The sequence below is a fragment of the Acipenser ruthenus genome, chromosome 2 (genome assembly GCF_902713425.1).
Source record: "Acipenser ruthenus chromosome 2, fAciRut3.2 maternal haplotype, whole genome shotgun sequence".
Lineage (NCBI taxonomy): Eukaryota > Metazoa > Chordata > Actinopteri > Acipenseriformes > Acipenseridae > Acipenser > Acipenser ruthenus.
This window is the reverse complement of record NC_081190.1, coordinates 102,893,223-102,916,204: the sequence shown is the minus strand read 5'-3', so window position 1 is coordinate 102,916,204 and position 22,982 is coordinate 102,893,223. Positions and strand designations below refer to the sequence as shown.

The 22,982-nt window shown below is 35.1% G+C and overlaps 1 protein-coding gene across 2 annotated transcripts in view; it reads left to right on the top strand.

Moving 5' to 3' along the window:
* LOC117408829 (alpha-1,3-mannosyl-glycoprotein 4-beta-N-acetylglucosaminyltransferase B-like) overlaps positions 1-22,982 on the top strand; it is a 70,277-nt gene that overhangs the window by 27,010 nt on the left and 20,285 nt on the right. Inside the window, exons 2-6 of one of the 2 annotated variants that reach the window (XM_034014169.3) lie at positions 3,710-3,874; positions 10,911-11,048; positions 13,096-13,229; positions 16,289-16,335; positions 17,626-17,739. In XM_034014169.3, the coding sequence (XP_033870060.3) occupies positions 3,710-3,874; positions 10,911-11,048; positions 13,096-13,229; positions 16,289-16,335; positions 17,626-17,739 (598 nt within the window). The remainder of the gene's footprint in view (positions 1-3,709; positions 3,875-10,910; positions 11,049-13,095; positions 13,230-16,288; positions 16,336-17,625; positions 17,740-22,982) is intronic. The other variant, XM_059004958.1, reaches the window with a different exon arrangement.

Below are 22,982 nucleotides of genomic sequence, written 5' to 3'. Positions count from 1 at the left end.
TGCGAACCTGACAGAGTCACGTTGGCCAAATTAAACAAACGAGGACAATAAAGCAGACTGAAATAAAGTTCAAGGTAATTTACCCTTTCCCAGCTACCATGAACTGCAATGACTGTCGTTAAAAGTACTGTACTGTACATATTTTCTTTTCCCATTTGCATTTGTAATATAGTAGGTGACGTACTCTTATGCTTTAATATACAGTAATACAGTGTTCCCTGCTGGCAACTAGAAATTCAAAAGTAATTTAACCGTTAATTATTGTGTTTTTTTCATTAAGAGTTAAATGTGACTTGCATTCAGGGTCTTTTTTTTTTTTTGGTGTCCGTATTTGGGGGTGCGACTTGAATTATGGGGCAACTTAAATTCAAGTAAACACTGTACCTAATTTTGCTTGGCAGGTGCTATTTTGTTCACTCTCAAGTATTGGCATCTCTGGGTTTGTGAAACCAGCAGTTAAAGTTCACTTTTTATTTGGTATACATTCTAATTTCAGATGTAATCCGAATCATAATTTCATTCAATTTGGGTTCCTGATCTCAGATTCCTGCCACTTTTCAGCTTTTTTTTTTTTACTTCTCCTCACTTTCATCTCTGTATATAACATGTGACTGTGTAAAAGCAGCCATCTTAAGCCCAGTCTGTTCCTCTACACCTGAGCCCAAGATGGCTGCCAGCCACAAAACACATTTTACTTGTGCAGGGCTGCTGCCCTGTCACAATATATCTATATATAGACGTAAATTGAATTAAAACAGGTGGTTTTATTTACAGAAATGAAAACAATACCTATCTCTTCGTAGCGAGCTAACTAAACACAAGGTTTGTCCCTAAGCCTCAAAGTGTGGTTTGGTGGTTAAAGAAAAGGTCTTGTAACCAGGAGGTCCCCGGTTCAAATCCTGGCTCAATCACTGACTCACTGTGTGACCTTGAGCTAGTCACTTAACCTCCTTGTGCTGCGAGTCTCAGGTGAGACATTGTTGTAAGTGACTCTGCAGCTGATGCATAGTTCACACGTCCTAGTCTCTGTAAGTCGCCTTGGATAAAGGTGTCTGCTAAATAAACAAATAATAATGACTAATAACGGAACGGCTAATCTGTTTTTCTGCACATATACTTACTCAAAATGGAACAGTCTGTTTTTACAGAACACAGTTTCACATACTGTAGCTCCCCCAGGCTAGATAATGACAGTTTAATTGTTTTCACCTGTTACCAAATGTAGTGATCATTGCCAGTTGCACACCTGCACCCTTATGTTGCAGACCGATGACCTCTGGTGGTTTACCCAATGGTACTGCAGCCAGCATATACAATACAATACAATTAATTAACCACTGTGCAAATGCACCAACTAAAAATGCTATGTCAAATTATTTCAAAATCCAGACTCCAAGTATGCCGAAATGAGTCCAAATTAAGAGTCAAAAACAGGTTATGCTTCTGAAAAACAAAACCTAAGGTTCCAATTTAAAACAAAATCAAAAAGCAATTCTCAACAAAACACATGCATTTCTTTTAAATCCTGTTTTCATACAGGATTTAAAAGAAATTATTATTATTATTATTATTGTTATTATTATTATTATTATTATTTATTGCATTTATATAGTGCTTTTTATACAAAAGTATCACAAAGGACTGTACAGCAGAAAAAAAGAAACACCACAAAACATTTGTATAGCAAGTCACACATACAATTGCCAAACAAGACCATTTAAAAAACAGATTTAAATAACAGTATACATATAATACAAAAGCAGCAATTTTAAAGTTACATTAAAACCCACTAAGATAAGAAAGCCATTTTATAAAACTGCGTTTTTAGTCTTGACTTGAAAACTGTAACGGTCCCAGGTTCCCTGACAAACGAAGCAGAGCATTCCATAATTTCGGAGCTCTACAAGAAAGAGCCCTTCCTCCCATGTTGCTTTTGTTGACCCTAGAAATAACCAGCAGCCCTGCATCCTGTGATCTCAGTGTGCAGTTTGGAAGATATGGAGTCAGTAACATTACAATAATCAATTCTAGATGAAACAAAGGCATAGAGACAAGTTAATGCAGCAGAAAATGTAATCAAATCGTACCAGCTGAGAATTGTGATAATCAGAAAACAGCATCTGCTTAAAATTATAGGAGGAGTCAGTGGGGGTGTACAGTATCTAATCACCAGGGATGGAGGCAAAAAGGCTATTCTGTCAGGCACACTATAGAGCTGCCAATTTGTTAGCAGGTCAGTTATTAAAGCTGATGGCTTAAAAAAAAGCAGCATTTTGAGAAAAATGCAAAAGGAAATAAATATGTCAGCTGTTTTATTAAGTTGTGTTCCATCTTCCATCCAATCCCATTCTGTAAGTCACAGCTGATGCCTACAATATACAATGTGACTTGTTATCTTTATTATTGTCATGGTAACCTATTCCTACAGCAGGCTGTACCTTTTTTTTTATCAGTGCTCTGATGTCTTCCAATTAACTAAAACAACAAATGATATTGGCATGCTTTATTTTCTTATTTACCTTTTCTTTTTTCTTTTCTTTTTTTTTTTACTGTGCCACCCTCTTTTTAATTTTACCATAAATGTCAAAAGTAAATTCACGTTTTCAGTGTAAATTTAAAGGAAAACCACCATAAATTATACAAAAATATTTCAACACGTCTTTTTTTTTAAAAGAGATCTTACTACATAAAGGACTTTCTTGATGCTTTTCTGGTTTTAGTTTTGTATACAAACCCCTTTTAATAATTTGTTGAGTAGTAGTCGTTGATAGTGGTACCGTATCAGTCCAGAGATGATAGAGAAGGACATGTTACATTTTATTGGACTAACTAAACAACAATTCATCACAAGCTTTCAAGAGCTCAAAAGGTCTCTTCTTCAGGTGAAAGTAGAAAATAATAATAAGTAATAGTGATATATATATTTTAATTCAACAGTGTCTTAAATAAGGTTCTATTATGAAATGATGATCTTTCTGAGTAGTAAGATACCTGTTATGTAAAGATGATAACTGATGATAAACAAGGGATTAGTTTCACTAATGAAACTGTATGCCTGTGTTACATGGCTTTAGCTTCTTGTATTTGAGAAAGGCTAAATGCATGTGTTGCATTGCGAGAAGAATGAGTCATCTTAGTCAAATATGTACTGTTCAGGGAAACACAAATTGACTTTATTAACAGTGTATTTAAACGCTAGGGCTGGTTAACCATACAAGTAAATAAACCAACTACTGAGTAAACGAAGCCTACATATTAAAAAAATAAATCCAAATAAACAATAATAAAATATTGGCATGTGGATAATGGAAAATAAACTAATGTCTTTATTGTGAAGCTTAGCTAATTAGGACTACTGATTTGTTCCTTTTCGTATTTTCAATTAGAATGTTTGTTCTTTACCCCTTACGCTCAATTCACAGCAAGTTTCTTCATAAAACCCAAAAGCCAGTGCATTGACTTCACAGCAATAAACTATATCACCCTCACATCAGATGTCCACACTCATCAAAGAAGCAAGTTCAAATAATTATTAGTTTATATTATTTTATTTTCAAGGTTAAAAACACACAAAAAAAAAACATGTTTTCACCAAACAATGGCCGTCCTCAGCGTTTAATCATTAAAAAACGGTAGTCTTCAATATGTTAAACCAGTAACTGGAAACGACAGACCTAATTGAAAGTGTTTGTGTGTGTGTGTTTTTCAGATATTGGGGAGGAGGAGGAGGTGCAGTCTCAATTTCTAGATCTGCAGAGGAGGCTGCAAATAGCAGAGGCAGTGAATCAGAGAGTGTCGCAGGACCTCACCAGTGTTCTGGAAAGCATCAAACACATCATTGCTGAGAAGAGGAGTGCCACTCGCAACCAGACCAGTAAACACCTTTCAACTTCTTATTGTTTTGACAGGAAAGGGCCTGCTGAGTCCCAGCACTCATTCCTGACCTGTCGAGGAGGAAAGTAGCCTGCCATATATTCAGTTAAGGGCATGGTGTTTCATTTTACTGAGGCATTATACCATAATCTAAACAGTGGCCGGTCTAAATACTGCGTCCAATTCAATAACCAAACCTGGGATTTTTCTTACATTTTAAAGGCTAAACTACACTTTGTTAGAGATGTTACTTCTTACAAAGTTTGTTTCTTTCAATGATTTAAACAATGACACTGTCTAGCATTGTACAGAAAAATGTACCCTAAGTTGAACTCCCCTAAGGAAAACTTCAGAAAACATACCAACCTTTTCGTTCCAGTTAGGGCAGAGTTGCCACAATTTACCTTCACTGGACTTGTGTAATTTATATATTGTGAATAAAGTTAATTTGAATGAAATGTTTTTCGCTGCCCTTTTCGTTCCAGGGCCATATCTGAACTGTAAATTTCAACAAACTTTATTCACAGTATAGAAATTTCCAAAGAGAGCGATGAAGAGGTTAACAGAGATTCACATGTATTACTTTGCCACGTTTGAACAGGAAAAACTAGTAATTTTGTTTTTATTTTCTTTCTTTTCTTTTTTTTTAAATTTGTACAGGAATTTAACCCATTGAGACCTAGATCTCGTTTACAAGGGGGTCCTGTCAACAAACATATACAATAAACATTTAAAATTAGCACTTTATTACAGTGGTTAGGGTTTCACAAGTTAACATCACAGCAATTTAGAAGAAATTTAAATATTTAAATATCCATAGGTGTAGAAAGACAGGCCAGCTGAGATCATTTGAGTACTGATTTTAAGATTTAAGTCAGTTCTTAATTAGGGTTAGGGTTATTGCTGGGGTTAGGGTTATTGCTGGGGTTAGGGTTAGGGTCTGGGTCTTGGGAACAAGCAACGGCTCAAAGCTAAAGTGTCATGTGTTTGAAAGAATAGTACAGTTTACATAGGCCTGTTTTTCTGCACCAGTTGACACAAACATCCTCCAAGGAAACAATTTGCAAATGCCTACAAACTGAAAAAACATATCTTGAAAAATAGCTACCCAAATACATCAAACTAAATCAAAAGAAACATTGACTAATAGCCAAGGTACAGTATTTATTTAGTCATTAATTATTACATTTGTGTGCTCAGTAATAATGATAGTGTAAGGATTGTTGCTCACATTGTCAAACAGGTAACACAACAACAACAACCCATGATATCGTACAGAACACAAAAGCAGAGCACTTGTAGTTTTTTTTTTTCTAATCTCTCTTCCTGTAGTGATTTAGAGAACACAGCCCTGATCTCAAACCCCTGTGTACTAGAGCTGACATTTTGAAAAGAGCTTTGAAACAGACTTTAAAGTTGTCAGGATGTTAACAATGAAAAGGAAAATGACAGGCATGTTATTTAAACAGTTGTAGCAACACGTGGGGATGTATAACGCTATATTTTTCTGAACCCCGCTACTTACTTTTTTAAGTTTAGAGAAATGGAAAATCAGCAATTATATGAACAATTCACTAGATTAGGTTAGGTTTAGGAAATACATACAAGGTATACCAGGAGCAGTACTGTACATCTGATATACGGGAAGTATTTTGCTTAAAGGGAAAATATTCCTGGAGCATCCTAAGGAAAGATTGACTAGATTCGGCACAGAAGCGCTGTAAATGAGTCCAGATATACCTGGAGCCACGAGTTCCCCAGAGCATTCCTCACCAGACGAGACCTGAAAGGCAAGAAGTTCTTTGTGTTCAGAGGTTTAAAACCAAGGAACTGCCAGGGACTGAAGACTTCAACATTAGCTTAAGCACACCCTGTAAGACTGAAACACCTGAAACAGCTAGAACCCGGTGCCTGAGAAAATGGTGCCTGTACTTACTGTATTTGCTATCTTGTTACAGGTCATATTATGTATTTTTTTCCCTTAACAAATAGTTGCCTTTCACTCACTCAAACCTCATTTTTTGCTATTTTTTTATTTTATTTTTGTGTTAACGTCGTAAAACCTGAGTGTTCGAGCACAGCCTTAGCTGTAGGGAATGAGGATTGAGTTCAATCGAAATAATACGGTTTTCCCCAGCTGTCTGTTTTGATGGTTTAGTAGGAGGTGGTGAGTTCATTGCATGATAGCATACAATAAAATTGGTGACAATGAATCGAGTAACATGATCAGACAAAAAAAAAAAAAAGTTAATACTGTAGTCTCTGTTTGGAGAGCTCAGGCTATTAAAACATACATATTGTTTCCTGATGTAATAATCAAAGTACCATTACCTAGTGAGTGCTGGAATGCTATTTATTACCCATTTACTTTTTTATTCTGTTTTCAATCATTCCAAGTGGTTCCTACATACTGCAGTTACCTATTTAAATCCTGTTTTAAAGAAAAGAACACAATTTGGCTCCAGTGCTTCAGGCTTGTGTTATGTTACCAGTAGCTTGTGGTACATTATTATTAGGAACTTTGTTGTCTTTAGTTAACTATAGTCCTGTTCACCCTTGTATTTTTATACTGGTATTATAATGCAGAACAGTATTGCAACATCTGTTAACACTGGAATTGGTATCAATGTGGTACAGGTATAACTGTATCAATATGAAACCCAGTTAAGATCAAGTTTCGTACCAGTACAGCTGTGATCTGTCTTAGAACAGATCAAGAGTGTACAGGTGGTATGACAAATGAGTGGAGTCTGAGGCATGCGCACACTATGTCCATGGTATGTATGATGTGTAGCAAAATACATTTACTGTAGTAGTATGATAATAAGCATTATATTTTGCTGTACAAATGCAAATGTACACTATTGCTGTTACTGTAATAGAATATTATGTGAAATACCTTAGATAATTAGCTTAATTGATTCCGGAATACACTATTCTCTTATTTAATTATATTAAACAAAAACCTTCTCCAATAGTTCAATTAAAAAAATATTGCAAAACGGTAATCAATTAATACGGGTGTTTGTTTCATTAATTTTATTGTTTTTTATATTTACACAGAAGTTACATGAGTAAATGATCGAAATGAAATTCGATGAAATGGTAAAAAACTAAAAACATAAGAAACTGACGTCTGATATATATAAATCCAATTTTATAATCACGCCTGTCTACTCGGTACAGTGTGAAGCGCTCATCTCTGTTTCCTGCGCACGCACCGTCTCTTGTACTGTATTCAGAAAAGTGCATTTTTGGTATCAATTAGGATATGTCATCATCAAGACACTCTAGGCAAAAGTAAAACCGACATCACACATTTTTTATATTTTTAAACATCAATAAAATGATCTGAAAGCAGCTCAATCCGACAGTGCTCCATTGCGTCTCAATAGAAAACCTTCTCCCGAGCTCTCTTTATCCCACAGCCCTTTGTGTGTAGCATGATGGAGGTCCCCACAGAGAATCAGTGGAGGTCAGTATTTTGGTGTAATTGAATATCTTTGATATAAGTGTAAACCAGCTCAAATGTGGACAGGTATATCGCAACAGTATCGGTATTGTGCTGGTGTTGAAAAGTGAGTTAGGACAGAGAGTGGTGTAATATTGGTAGGTTGTAAACCAAAACACAGCTATAGTCTGATGAAGCAGATGTTACCTACAAAGCTGGTGTGTTCTCATAAGCAAGTCTGTGCTGTGATCTATGATACTAGTATATTATTGCAGTTCCTTATGTTCTTCTCGTCATCAGCTTGGATTTAAGCTTTTTCAGATCTAATTCTGGCACAGTGGGTGTATTATCATTTTGTAGCCATCGGTGTCGGGATACCAGTGCAGCATTGTTTGGTTGTCATGATCCGAAAGTGATGTTTCAGTAACCAACAGCATTTAATTGACCTACCAGAGAAATTAAGGGATTACCATGGCTCACACAGCAGGGCGATGCCAAATCCAATCGCGTAGACAGGTCCTAATAAAGTGGCCAGGCAGTGTATGTAAGTGTTTTATTTAGTTGCCTCGCAAAAAGGATCGTATGGAGCACTGCATTACCTCAGCACCCCTGTGAGCCGTTTAAAATGATCTCCAAGCTCATTTGGAAATGTGAGACCATGCAAAACTCCAGCGAAGGACATCAGCATTGCCTTCCCATGTGGCCGACTAGCCCATGACAGCAAGTCTGCAGAAATTGAATAGCAGAGTAAACCATTGTTTGCTTTCAGGTTAAGAGCATTAAGAGTAGGAATGTCCTAATCCAGCCTTTGTCAGGTTTCAGTCCCATTAGCCGTATCTGGTCTTCTCCCAGGCTTATTGCAATTTCAGAGGTCTGGTGTGAGGTTTCTTACACTATACGCTTCAACATTAAAGATCCTATTTCTTAATCTTGTTGAATGCCTGGGTCCTTCAGGGTAATTATCAGGCTCTCTACATGCCTGAATGGGAATCTGTACCTGGTTCAAACACCTGATATCGGCTAGATCATTTTATTTCTTTATTTAAAATGTTGTATGTGTTTATTGTATTATTAATGTTATATTATTATTGCATTATGTTATGGGTGGGGGTGGGATGGGGGAGGGTCGAGGGGGGTCAACAGGCAAAAGATTTATAATTGTAATCCATGTTTTATATATGTTATACCTTTAAAAACTCAATAAACACAATGTCAAAAACAAACAAAAAAACACTTGATATATTTGAAGTAAATCAATTAAAAAATTGAATTGTACAGAAATTATTTTATTTTATTAGTGGGGCTAATTAGGGAGCAAATTATCTCTTTTTTAAACTTGATTTGATAATCAATTTAGATATTTATTTAAATAATCCTGATTGAGATGATCACTTTACACATATTTAAGAACTGTAGATATTTGTGTTATAAGTAAGATTCCTTTTTTTTAGTAGTTTGTAGTTTGACCACAAACATTTTATGTACAAGAACACCCAAGCTGGAGTACGGACCAGCCATATAAAAATGTGATATCTAAAAATTCACTCCATTTTTGTATTTTTATTAATAGACCCCTTTATAAATTTATTCTGTTTTCTGAGAAGATAATACTGTCACTAATCCCTAGACACAGGGTTTTAGATCATTAAAAATAAGTGCTACAGAGTTCAAACTAATTCCAAGTTTGTGTCCCTCTCTACAAGAAAGCAGAGTTTCATGAAGATCCTTCATCATTATATATTTATATCAGCGGTTTTAATCTTTACATTTTCTATTGAGCCATTGATTATTCAATCTACGATCGATCAATCACACCTGTTTGCTAGTCATATGAAATTATATTGAAAGACAATTACAAGTAATCACTTTTAATGATGCAATCTGACTTTTTGCGTTTCCTTCAGCCAAATGTCATGTCTAAACAAAAACGATTCAAAATACATTGAGAGCGTATATATTCCAGTAAATTACCAGCTGCACTACAACCGAGAATACTGTGTTTAACAGATCCATTTTTAGTATACTAAGCTTTCAAGTTTCAGACTAAGAAAGGCAACTTACTGAGTGCTGTTTTATTTAGGTTCGCTGAAGAGAAATGCAGTTTATCAAGTGCTATCTTATGCTAGTTAGCTGAAGAAGAAGTACGATATAGCTGTGCAAGAAAAATCAGCTTACATGCGACTAAGATGATACGATAAACTTAGTACTGTAGTACTGCCGTGAAAGGAAAGCACCGATAAGCAAATGTTGCAAGTTGCAGTAATTTTTTCTTCATTCTGAGATATTTTGAAATAGCTGGTATACCTTCCAGTTGTCTTTATACCAAGGTCTTAGAAGTACCCTCCGACATTTTTCAAGATTTGTTTTTCACACACCATTCTTTGATACCGCACTCAGGTAGACAGTATTAATCGATCTATTATTTTGTAATCAATCAAAGCCCATAGGTGTGATTAATCTATTAATAATTAATAAATTAAAACCCCTAATTTATATGTTTGCATCTAAGTGTAAATTGAATGGATCGGTTGATAAAACGTGAGGATATAATATTGACATAATGCCTTTTTTTCTGAGCATAAGGAATATATTTTATGTTCAAACAGGTGAGTAAGGGATTGAATTGTATATTAAAATTTGGAGTTCCTGCAAATCTTTTCATAAAATGTCCTGAATGGGTAAGCTAGTGTCTATGTAGTACAAGTTAGCCTTGTTTTTTCAGTATGCCACCCACTATTACTTTTGCCTACATATGTGTATCTGTTAAGGTAGTATTTTATCTAAATAAAGCATTTTTCTATAGAGGTGGTGCTAGTGATGAATGGTAGTGAGAATATAACAAAGTCTTGGGCATAGATATAGAAGTTTCTAGGTTATGTTAAATGTCAGAAGCAGTGGGCTTTGAAGGAACGTCTTATTTTCTGTCTGCCCATTTTAGCTTGGCAAGAGTATCTACAGTAACTCTCCATTAGCTTTAGCTTTTAGTTTTAGTGTTAATCTCTCCTGTTATTAAAGATAAAAACAGATTACGCTTTTTAAATGTAATTATGTGCTGTTAAGTAAAGCCAGCACTGGTAATGAGTTCCTAAAACTCTATTATATTGTAGGAGTGTTGAGAGGGATCATGGTTGGTAAAGCTGTTGGCACAGAATTTTGTGTTTTATTATGGTATTTGTACGTATTAATTAACTTATTAGCTTTGTACGAAAGTAAATTTAAAAAAAAAAAAAAAAAATCTACAATACCATTGGCATTGATAATACTCAAACCAGTGTAACAACTAGCATGATTCTGGTAGCTTACAGCTTTAGTATAAAAAAAAATACATAAAATGACATAAATATACAAATATAAATATACAAAAATATTGAACAGTATTTACAGAACTGTTTTCTGAGGTAGTAACCCTTTACAGTGAGTAATGGGCTGCTTCCTGACTTGCATAACAAACCATCAGTAACACCTTTTAAGTTCCTTTGACTTGATTGTAAGCCAGAGGTTGCAGTTAGGAATGTAAAACACAGTGGGTGCAGTCCTTTGGCTTATTAAAAATGCATGTGGTGCTTATTTTGTTTATTCTTTACAGAAGAGACCAAGAAAGATGTCAACATCACTGGAAACCATAAATATCATGTATTGAATGCCTACTACTACCTGCCTCACCTGGCTCAAAGTGAAAACAGCTTGCGTCCAAATGTTGCCATTGGACAAGGGAGAACTAATGGTAAGAGAAAAGAAATAATGACACCTCATGTTGCATTTCATGACATGTGTAATGGACATTACATGAGGTTATTCCATGTACTGTATACTGCCTTTTTTGACTACTTATGTGGGTCTTCCCGAGCATGTATATCATTTTCATATTTCAGTGACCAGTTTGTAGCAGCTTTGCAAAGCATTGAATTCAGAGCTCCCCACAGCAGCGGTAATGTTTAATTTGTTAAACAAAAATAAATGACTTAATTCAATCTATCAAGATTTGTAAATGGTTATTTAATGCTGGATAACCAAAAAACACAATGGTTGTGTGTAACTCAAAAATAAGTACCTTGTGACAATTCAGTATTTACTGTAAGTCTTGCCTCCCTCATTATTTTTTAAATTCACACTTATAACAATTGCATAGCCTCTCTGTAAACGGCATTCTCATATAACTGAGGGACTGCCCTGCATAGACAATTCAAACTGGTCTAATGGCAATTCACCGATCGCAAATCTGACTTGAGCCCCGCCCACTTTTCATGCCTTAGATACTGTTGCTACGTCAGACAAGCTATTTATTTCAGGTGATTGTAGCAAACAGAATAATTCCATGAATTCCATTCCATTTTACACTTACATTAGCTACATACAGTAGGTCTCAAATGTGCAGTCCTGAAAGAAACACATACATGTTACAGCAAAGTATGTTTTCAATTTAAAACAGACATGTGGTAATACACTGGGTTAAATAAACTTCTGTGTGCTGGCCATGCCTTACAGGAAGGCAGCTACTGCTTTACTTCCTCGTTCATTTCACCCCAGCAGTGTCTTCTGGGTGAAAGCATGTTACTGGCTGAAAGCATGTCAGTGGATGCTTCAGGTGAAATGACCCAAACTCAACCTTCCTAAATCCGACCTTTACTTTCCTTTCCTTTCCTTCTACTTCTCCTCTCTCTCCTCTGACCTCTCTATTTCAGTCTCCCTTGAAGCTATCAATCTTTCTCCTTCTCCTTCTGCAAGAAACCTAGGTGTTATTCTGGACCCTTCCAGAATATTCGTGGTTTTTACTTCGCAACATCTATAGAATCCGCCCTTTTCTATCTACTTATTCCACTCAACTCCTGGTCCAAGCTCTTGTTCTTTCTAGATTGAATTATTGTAACTCTCTCCTCGCTGGTCTCCCTGCTTCGGCTATTCGTCCAGTTCAACTCATTCAGAATTCTGCTGCTCGTCTGTTATTCTCCCAACCACGCTACTCTCACGCTACCCCTCTGCTTCGCACTCTCTAGACTGCATATTGCTCTGTTCATCATACTGCCCCTTCCTATCTCCAATCCCTCATGTCTCCTTATATTCCCTCTTGCCCTCTCCGTTCATCCTCTACTGGCCAACTTGTTATACCTTGTCTTCACTCTCCTTCCTCCTGTGCTCCTTCTCTTCCCTCGTCCCCCTGTGGTGGAACCAGCTACCAGGGGTTATACTCAGGACTGTTTAGTCTTTTACTGCTTTCTGCCATCTTCTCAAAAGCCACTTATTCAACCTTTATTTGTAAATTCCTACTTGTATCTCTTTTTGTATTTTCTTTATTTATAATTATTTTGTATGTATTGTATGTGTTTGTTTTGCATTTTTATTGCCTGTAATTTATATACTTTTGTATTTTATTTAATTTTCTGTAAGTTGCTTTGGATAAAAAAGATAAATAAAAAAATAAAGTACAAGAGTCTAAAAGAAGATACATTTATTTTACCTAGAGTAGTACCAGAGATCATGTTTTAAAATGAAAATACATGCTTGTTAAAACTTGTGTTTCTTTCAAAAGACCTGTATAACAAATGGATGCACATGGTGTAGAATGTGTTTGGAAACATATTTTGTTTGCTACAATTACTTTAATACACCAAAACAGACTTTGAGTTCCACCTTTGTGAATATCAATACAGTAAATAAGAGCAACTAAAACCCTACAGTTGTGAACTCTTACCTGCATGGTATCAAGATGTAAACTATGAAAACATGCATTTATCAAGTCTGGCAGTAGTAGCTGATAGAGTTTGTTTTTTCAGTCTCCCTGGTGCTGGGTATCCCCACTGTGAAGAGGGAGAAGCAGAACTACCTTATGGACACGCTGAACTCCCTTTTATACGAGCTGTCCCAGGAGGAGAGGAGCGATTGTATAATCATCGTCTTCATTGCCGAGGTCAGTTACCACTGAAACTCTACTCAGCACAGATGGCCCTGGACAATGGAAAGCTCTGCACACAGAAATATCTTGATCAGTTATGAGAAGGCCAGGGAGGCTGGGCTTTGCACAGATCACCTTTTATGGTGGGAAAGAAGTCACGTCAGTGTTCAGATACCTATTAATGTCTGAAAGCCTGGTGAATAGGTTGATAGATAACTGCCAGGGCAGGGTCACTATAGCAGACACTTACTGGATCTTGTTTAATTACTGAATAGACCGACCCTCAGCAAGGGCATTCAACTGGGTGATTTTTTTTTATTATTAAACGGTGTAGTGCTGGTAGCTAGGAATTAAAAATCTACCATTATAACACCCAAAATATTTCCCAACCCTTAAGCAGCATCAGTACCAGCATTGAAACACTACTGTATGAATACTGCCTATTTATCAATTTCTTAAACTTTTACTTAAGTTAATACATGTTTAATTCACTTAATGTTAGCTACACAATTTCATCTTTTAAAAACAAACAAAAAAAAAAAGAAACTTAGATCATGGATATATAATTAGGGCTTCTGTTTTTAGTTTTTTATTAATTAAATTTTTCTGTGCTTATTTTTAGCTATTTTTGAGTTTTATGCAAATCTTTTTTTTTTTTTTCTTTTTTCGGGGCTTTTGCTTTTTATGATTGTTTTTGGTTACTTTCCCAAATGCTTGGGCATTTATTTTCTGTCACAATATGTATAGTAACTCAACTCTTTTCTTTGCTGTCTTCCACAATGAAATCCTTATGGTCACGGGCACATTCTTCTGGGGTTTTTGTGTGTTTAGGCATTTTTTTTTACATTTTACATAAACAGTATTTAGAACGAATCAATGATAGATACAAGTCAGGAAGGAGGGACATTGCCCAGCTGCACTGGGAAAGGTATTTTTTTTTTGTAGTCGTAGTAGTAGGTTTTTGTTTTTTAAATGGGAAGGGGTGAAGTCAACGTGATTTGAATAACCATTTCCAGTGTTTTTCCAGTGTTAATTGGCTATACACCATACAGCAGTTACATTCTTTTTATGTCGGCGGTGTTTTGTCAGTTAAAACCGAAAATCAGAAGCCCGATTCTATAATACAGTACTAATTTAGTTATATATATATATATATATAAATACATGGATGAAGGCTATATTTGCATCCAGAACCATTCGGAAAAAAAGGCATAATAGCACAGTAGTGACGTCAAATGTCATAATTCCTCTAGAGGAAAATATACTTGAACTTTGACCCATTTGACTCCTTGAGACCACTTTCAATTCAAACTCAAAATGTCTTGTTTTCAATCACTCGACAACACCCACAGTAGAGAAAGGTTCATTAATGATCAAGAATGCATTAAAAAAAATTGATAAAGCTGGTACATTCGTATCTCAGAGAAACTGGAGAGGAACGGGAAATTAAAGACATTCCTGTCAATGACTTTCAAAATTTCAATCACTTGACAACACCCACAATTCATGTTTTTGAGGCACTTTTAACAAATCTGTCTGTGAAGATTTACAATCATCCTTCACCAACGGGAGCACCAACCAAGCGAGCGAGACTCTGACAGCGATTTAATAATAATAATAATAATAATAATAATAAAATTAATAATAATAATAATAATAATAAAGCATAGACCATTGAAACACATTTTCCTTAAAAATATTATTATTTTTCGCAGTTCATTATTTACCCAGTTTAATTCACCGTTCCTGAATTATCAAAAAGAAAATTATATTTAAGATTATTTAATATTGACTTAATGTACGTCATTAGTATTCATGAAATTAATTTGCAATTTGAACCTTAACACCCGTTTATTGTTTTTTTTTTTATTATTACAGATACCAATATCCATTTATTATAAAAAAAAATAATAGATAGGCTGCAGTGAGTTAAATTAAAATAATTCCATCTGTGACAGTTTATAATCAACTCGACCTAACGGTCTTGTAGTTTATGACGTCACATAAACCCTAGATGGAATTATTTTCCTGTAACTCACTGAAGCCCATCTATTATTCTCTCTCTCTCTCTCTCTCTCTCTCTCTCTCTCTCTCTCTCTCTCTATTTATTTATTTATTTATTTTTTTTATTTTTATTTTTTAATTCAATATAGCAACAACAGAAATGTGAACTGGATGCTGTTTTGGGGCAACAATATACTGGAAATAAACAGAAATCTATTTATTTTATTTTACTAAAACCAAAGCAGGTTTCAAGTTGTTTTCAAGGCCAAAACTACAGTGTGTTTCAGAATTTACAGTTTTTCTCCATTTTATTGTGCAAATTTTATTAAAAAATAAAGCATTTAAAGTGTTTTTTGTGTGAAGATTGCTGAAAGCACAGTACATATTGAACACAAAACCACTGTAAGGGCAAACAAACATTCATATGTAACTGAGATGGATTTACCAGTGAGCAGGAGGATGATGGGAAGTGTAGTTCTGAGAGGTCCATGCGGGTACATGCGAAGCCATCTTGAGGCAGGGAATGCAATTTAAAAGTTTAAAAAAGTGGTCAAAATGTAAAAAAATTATAAAAATTAAAAAATTAAATAATACACACACCTTACATAAACAGTTGTAGCATCACATGGGAACATGTATCACAATGGTAGCATATGAAATGTTTTCCTAATTGCCTGTGCCTTTAAACTGTATGCTGTTGACTATTCATGGTGCCACTGGCCTATTCAGTCTATTACCTCTGAAGACGAAATGGATTACTTTGAGGAAAATATTATGCAAAGTAATTTTTGTTTTGTTATTCCACTTGCTTGCATTATCTTTCCAGCTAATACCTGATGGATGAAATAGCTTAATGTTTGAAGATTCAGTAGATCTGCTGGGTTTATGTTTGTAATTTGTAAGCTGTACATTTTGTTTTGTTTGGAGCAGGGAGCTCGTTTTCACCACTCCTCCCTTTGTTCCTGAACTATATATATATATATATATATATATATATGATTGATTGGGAGCTCATCTTATCAAAACATGCATTTACAGTTTAATCTTAACCATATTTTTTCTTCTTACAGACAGATGTGCAGTATGTTGATAGCTTAGCAGCCGATATAAAAAAGAGGTATTTAATTTTTCTGATTCTTAAGTGCTACCATGTATATGTGTTTATGTACAGCCTGTATACTGTGGAGAGTGATTTCATTGTGGCCTTTCTCTTTGACAATATTATTATTATTTATTTATTTGGCAGATACATTTATTCAAGACGACTTACAGGTGATACAGGGCAGTACAGGGTTACAATGCAAAATGAATATATAAATACAGTAGTTTACAGTAAGTGCAAATAATATATATTTTTTCTTTTATTGAACATGGTTAAACTGGGCAGTTTGTTTTACGTGAAGTGACAGCATGTAAAAAGTGAAACTGAATTACCAAATATTTCTTTTTTTTTTTTTCACCTGCAACTGAATCCATTCTGGCCTGCTAAGAGCTGAATTTACTGTTTTAGACCCAGAATAAAATGTGCTTCAGAGCCCTTAAAGAACATAAAATCTGTGAGCAGATGTTTTAGTATTAATTTAAAAGGAACATGTTCTTCAAAGACAAGTACAGTGCTTGTCTTTGCTTAATATTCCCCCAGGACACCAATGTGTTGAATGGCATATTGCATTCCGTTTTTGTTTCCGTGTTGAAATGTGCTTTAAATTACAAATAAATACCCATTAGTCTTGTCTATAACTCACTTAGTTTGTGAGTTCATTGATATGTCAGTATCTCTGAACAATATTGGTACACTCCCAGGTATATAAAATGCCTGGGAACAGAGACATTTCTTATTGGCCAGTATGAATAATTAACCCCTAAAATTCCAACACACTTGAAAATGACCAAATCACTCTGGTACAGATTCCAATATTGTGATTCTATTTGCACTGAAACATACCTATTTTCAACCTGTACCAGCTATGACGATTTCAAGAACATTTATAAATATGAAAAGAAATGAGTCGTACATTGCAAAGATGTGTTAAAAAATACACATTTTAATTTCTATAAAAACGAAATTAGTTCACATAAATGCATGATTCTTTACCACTATAAAGACAGTCATATGTATAAGTTGTATACTAAGTTTCATAACCACAGATATTAAAAGCGAAAACACACAAGAAAAAATCAATTGGAGTTCATTGTAAATTTATTAGCCTATGTTACTCATACAGCATGTAGTTTTTTTTGGTTTTTTTTGGTTACGTAGCATCTGAAAAAAAATTGGTTTTGTTCTGAATGACTCAATGGTAATAGCAATAATTCACCTGGTCAAGGTGACACAATGGGAATAAGATTTTTATTAAATCAGTTCCAATGGAACTCTCAGTAATGGATACCATTGTTCTTCACACAGCTTCCCCAGTGAGGTACAGTCTGGACTCCTGGAGGTGGTCTCCCCTTCCCCTGGCTTCTACCCCAGTTTCACAGACTTGAAGGAGACATTTGGGGACACACGAGAAAGAGTAAAGTGAGTACTGACCACAGATTTTTTTTATACAGCTTGTTGAATAAAGTTATTTATTAAATATATATGTTGTTACCAAACATCACTGGTTACATATCTAATCACATGACAAATGCTCCCCGAAGACTGGCCATAGGAACATAACACTGGAAAATCGTTCACCATAACTTGGTCCCAAAACATCTGGTAGTTGATAAGTGTAATACAGACGGAGAAAACTGTCCTTCCACATCAGCAATAGTGATGAAGATCACCAGTGTCCGTGGAGTTGTAACGGACTAGCCAATTATAAAATTATTATGGATGAAAGCTGAACGAAAGAGAAAAATAAGTATCAACCCCGATCCCTCTTGCGAATGAGTGTTCATGTGATAATATCGCTAGTTTTCATATCGCATTTTCTTTATCCCAAAACCAAAACTAGCCATTTCCAATCCTCGAAAGGGGCGGAGAAACGTTTTGCAGGAGGGACTGCCGAAAGCAACATGAAACAGCTGTTGACCAATCCCCAGCCTGTATTTGTGACCTTTTGACGGGTCGGAAACAAGGCGGTAACATGCGAAAAGGCAGAGGAAGACAGCCAGGGTAGAAAGAAAATAAAATAAAAACCTGTGTTGTACTACTGTTTCGTTTGACCAACGTAACACTGTCACCAGGATCAGTCCCGGTACATATTCCATACAATAAGAAGTCGAATGAAATGCTATCCAGTGCCGTGAAAAAAAAAGAAAATGAAAATATATCCCAAAACAAAGATATAAGGAAATATATCTAAAAAGCTTTACCATCACTGAAAGAGACGCTTCTTCAAGCAAACCTCCCCGTGAATAGAAAATAGCTTATTGTTTGTACGTATTAAAGAAATAATACATATTGCTTTATTAAACATTTAACTCGAACTGGTGCAAAAAAAAAAAAAAAGTAGTAAAGAAGAAAACGGTCTTGTGCGTGTTTCGTCTAAGGGTGCAACAAACACAACATATATTATGATAATAATAGGAATAATACATATAATAATATTTGATACTGTAAATTATTCATTTAAAATTATTCAGTGTTGTGTGCAAGTGTTCGATATATGACGTCAGTGGAGCGTCTTGAGGCATGTACTGTTTTTTGGTTTTTTTTGCAAAAATCAGGATGTTTAGTGATTTTTTTTTTACTATTTGCTTAATACGATGGTATGATGGTAAAGCTTTTTAGATAGATTTCCTTATATCTTTGTTTTGGGATATATTTTCATTTTCTTTTTTTTTCAACAAGTTACATTAATGATTTAGATTCTGGTATGGTAAGCAAACTTGCTAAATTTGCAGAGGACACAAAAATAGGAGGAGTGGCAAACACTGTTGCAGCAGCAAAGGTCATTCAAAATGATCTAGACGACATTCAGAACTGGGCAGACACATGGCAAATGACATTTAATAGAGAAAAGTGTAAGGTACTGCACGCAGGCAATAAAAATGTGCATTATAAATATCATATGGGAGATACTGAAATTGAAGAAGGAATCTATGAAAAAGACCTAGGAGTTTATGTTGACTCAGAAATGTCTTCATTTAGACAGTGTGGGGAAGCTATAAAAAAGGCCAACAAGATGCTCGGATATATTGTGAAAAGTGTTGAATTTAAATCAAGGGAAGTAATGTTAAAACTTTACAATCGACCTCACCTAGAATATTGTGTTCAGTTCTGGTCACCTCATTACAAAAAGGATATTGCTGCTCTAGAAAGAGTGCAAAGAAGAGCGACCAGAAGTATCCCGAGGCATGTCATATGCAGACAGGCTCAAAGAATTGAATCCATTCAGTCTTGAACAAAGAAGACTATGCAGTGATCTGATTCAAGCATTCAAAATTCTAAAAGGTATTGACAAAAGAAACAAGGATCAGGGGTCACAAATGGAGATTAGATAAAGGGGCATTCAGTACAGAAAATAGGAGGCACTTTTTTACATAGAGAATTGTGAGGGTCTGGAACCAACTCCCCAATAATGCTGTTGAAGCTGACCCCCTGGGATCCTTCAAGAAGCTGCTTGATGAGATTCTGGGATCAGTAAACTACTAACAACCAAACGAGCAAGATGGGCCAAATGGCCTCCTCTCATTTGTAAACTTTCTTATGTTCTTAAGTTCAAAGTTGACTATAAAATCCAGTCCTGCAAAAGTCTTGCAATGTGATTTATAGCTGGAATTGAGTAGATTTGGTCGGGCAATAGCAAACCACTCCCCCTTCTCAACCCACTTGTAGTCAACAAGCAATAGATGCTTTTTGAAGGGCGAAAAGGGCTTACTTTGGTTCTGCGAGATTTCGCTTGGAATTTTTCTTGTGTTTTATTACCGCAAATGCTTTTGCGTCCTCGTTCGCTAAGTGCTAACTTTGATTTGGTCCGGCCCTTATACTGCACTCTGGTTATCAAAGAAAGAAGATATTAGATAAAACAGACATTTTAATGTAAAATGTGTAAATATAATGATAAATACAATGATATATCATACATATGACTGAAGTATTGTACCTTCTGTTGCTTATGGGAGCAAATATAAATTAAAAGTCTGTACTTTGTATTTCAACCATGGTTATATTTCTTCACTGAATAGCACCACAAGATGGAACCCCCCTCCACAATTTTTTTTAAGAACATACATTTTAGCAGACCCCCCAGGTTATGTTCCTATGGCCAGTCTTTGGGAAGCATTTGTCATGTGATTAGTTATGTCATCAGTGATGTCATTGCTGTCATACATACGCATAAGCAATTTCCTCACTTTTTAGGGTTTTGCTTGAGTAAGCTTAACCTTACTTTAACGCAGTTTTTGCAATGAAATATATATATATATATATATATATATATATATATATATATATAGGTCAAGAAGTTAACTTTAAGGCAGTAGTGAGGATTTGCTACCTGCCTGGAAAGTAGGTGGCAAAATTGTCTTATTTGGTAGCGGTTTATTCGACTAATAATTATATACACAAATAATTTAAAAAATAAACACCTACCTACTGTTTTAAATATACTGAATATCCCAAACTATCACTTAGTAGGCCTATATTTATATCAGAACGTATTAAGTAATGTAAGTAATGGAACTAATGCAATTCCTTGTTTGTTTTATCCTTAAGATCTACAAGAATGCAACCATATCTGTCATCTAAGCATTTGATATGCCATCAGTACGCTAAAGCAGGTTATCTTTCATCGGCGCAAATTAAGTGGTACCACTGTTGACTGAGGTTTCGCTAACTAACAAATCTACACACTATAAAGACCGCGATTTTATTTATATATATATTGTGGCAAAGTGCCCCGCCCCTGTGTGCATTTGTGTGTTCTGTGTTGTATATATGCGTGCGTATGTTAATGTTGGTGTATAGATTGGTACACGGGATATAAACGGGTCTGTGTTTCACGTGTATTTAAAAAGTGTAGATTTATATTTAGGCACGAGGAGGGCACAAATCACTTCACGTGCTGGTTAAATGTAATATGTGAGCACGGGGTTGCACAGAATTAATTCACGTGCTGGGATTCAAGTGAATAATTAATTAGTAATTGAATCCCAGCACAATAGTATATATAGACGCACATTTCTTGCAGTCGGGGTTAGGTGTTCAGAGAGTGGAGAACGGGTGAGAGAGAAGGAGTAAAATAAGATCGTAAATATAAGTGTTTTGTTTGTACTCACCGTGTTTGTTCGTCTGTCCTGCAACGTCTGTTTAGTGTTTAGTCGTTTTGTCTGTCTGTTTATTTTGGCGTGTAGTGCCGTGTCCCGTGTTTTTGTGTTTAAAACCTTTTATTTTCTGTTTATTAAATGCTGAGCGCGATCACGCGCCCAGCTTATACCAAACCACATCTCTCTGTTTATTTATTTCCTGCATCTGGTCTGACGCCACCCACTCCGGCCGTCTTTGTGACAATATATATATATATATATATATATATATATATATATATATATATATATATATAAAGCTACATTATCCTTGTATCCTACAATCATCCTCTTATGTGCAATTATATCATTTGTAAGGTTACAACCACAACCGAGCTAATTCCACCACAGTACCGCTACATTTAAAAGATTTATACTAAATGGTTTGTTCATAAATATGAATGCTCGCACCCTGCTTTTTCACTGCATTTTTAAATGCTGTACAGTTTTGAAGAAATTAACGAAGTAATAACAGAATAAGGGATATCAACCAAGATTTAAAAAAAAACAAGAATGTGCTGGGTTGGTTTTATTAAACAGTGACATTAGTAAGCTATGTGTGCAAGTCATAATTTGACAATGCAATATATATATATAGGGCTTCTGTTTTTCGGGTTTTATTAATTGTATTTTTCAGTGCTTTATGTAAATCGTTTTTTTTCGGGGCTTTTGTTTTTGATATACTGTATGAAATTAGTGTTTTCAGTTACTTTCCAAAATGCTTGAACGTTTTTTTTTTTTATGTCAAAATATGTATAGTAGTAACTCGACAGTATTTGCACAGTTAAGTTGTACTTTCTTTCCATTGCTGTCTTCCACAACGTAATCCCTATGGTCACGGGCACATTCTTCTGGAGTTTTTGTGTGTAGGCATTCTTGTACATTTCACCACAATTCTGTTTTAAATCCTCCGTATCTTAATTGTAATACAGCTTTAAATCCTGTTAGCAAGCCTCCATCCTGATTGTAATCTCATTTTAAATCTCGCAAGCGGAGTCTCCAATAGAAATATAGGAATGTGCTGTCACTCAGTAGTTGGGGCGGGTTTAAAGTATTCAGAACGAATCAATGATAGATACAAGTCAGGAAGGCGGGACATTGCCCAACAGCACTGGGAAATGTATTTATTATTGTCTTTTTAGTAGGTTTTATTTTTTTAATGGGAAAAGGGTAAAGTCAACGTGAATAGATTAACCATTTCCACAGTTTTTCTGGTGTTTTCCGGTGTTTATTGGCTATCCACCGATTTAATTTTTTTTGTATCGTGGGTGTTTTATCGGGTTTTATCGGTTAAAAACAAAAATCAGAAGCCCTAAATATATATAACATTTTGTGTTAAAGCACACATTTCACTAGTTAAACAGGAGAAGTATGCAAGGTAGTGATAATATATTATAAAAAGAAAACAGATAAATTAAACTTACTAAATTTTACTTTTGGCCTATAAAATAATCTTCATACCTTGAAATTGTATCCACGTTGTTCTGTGCTGTAGGTATTTGTATTCCACTGTCCAATACAATTTAC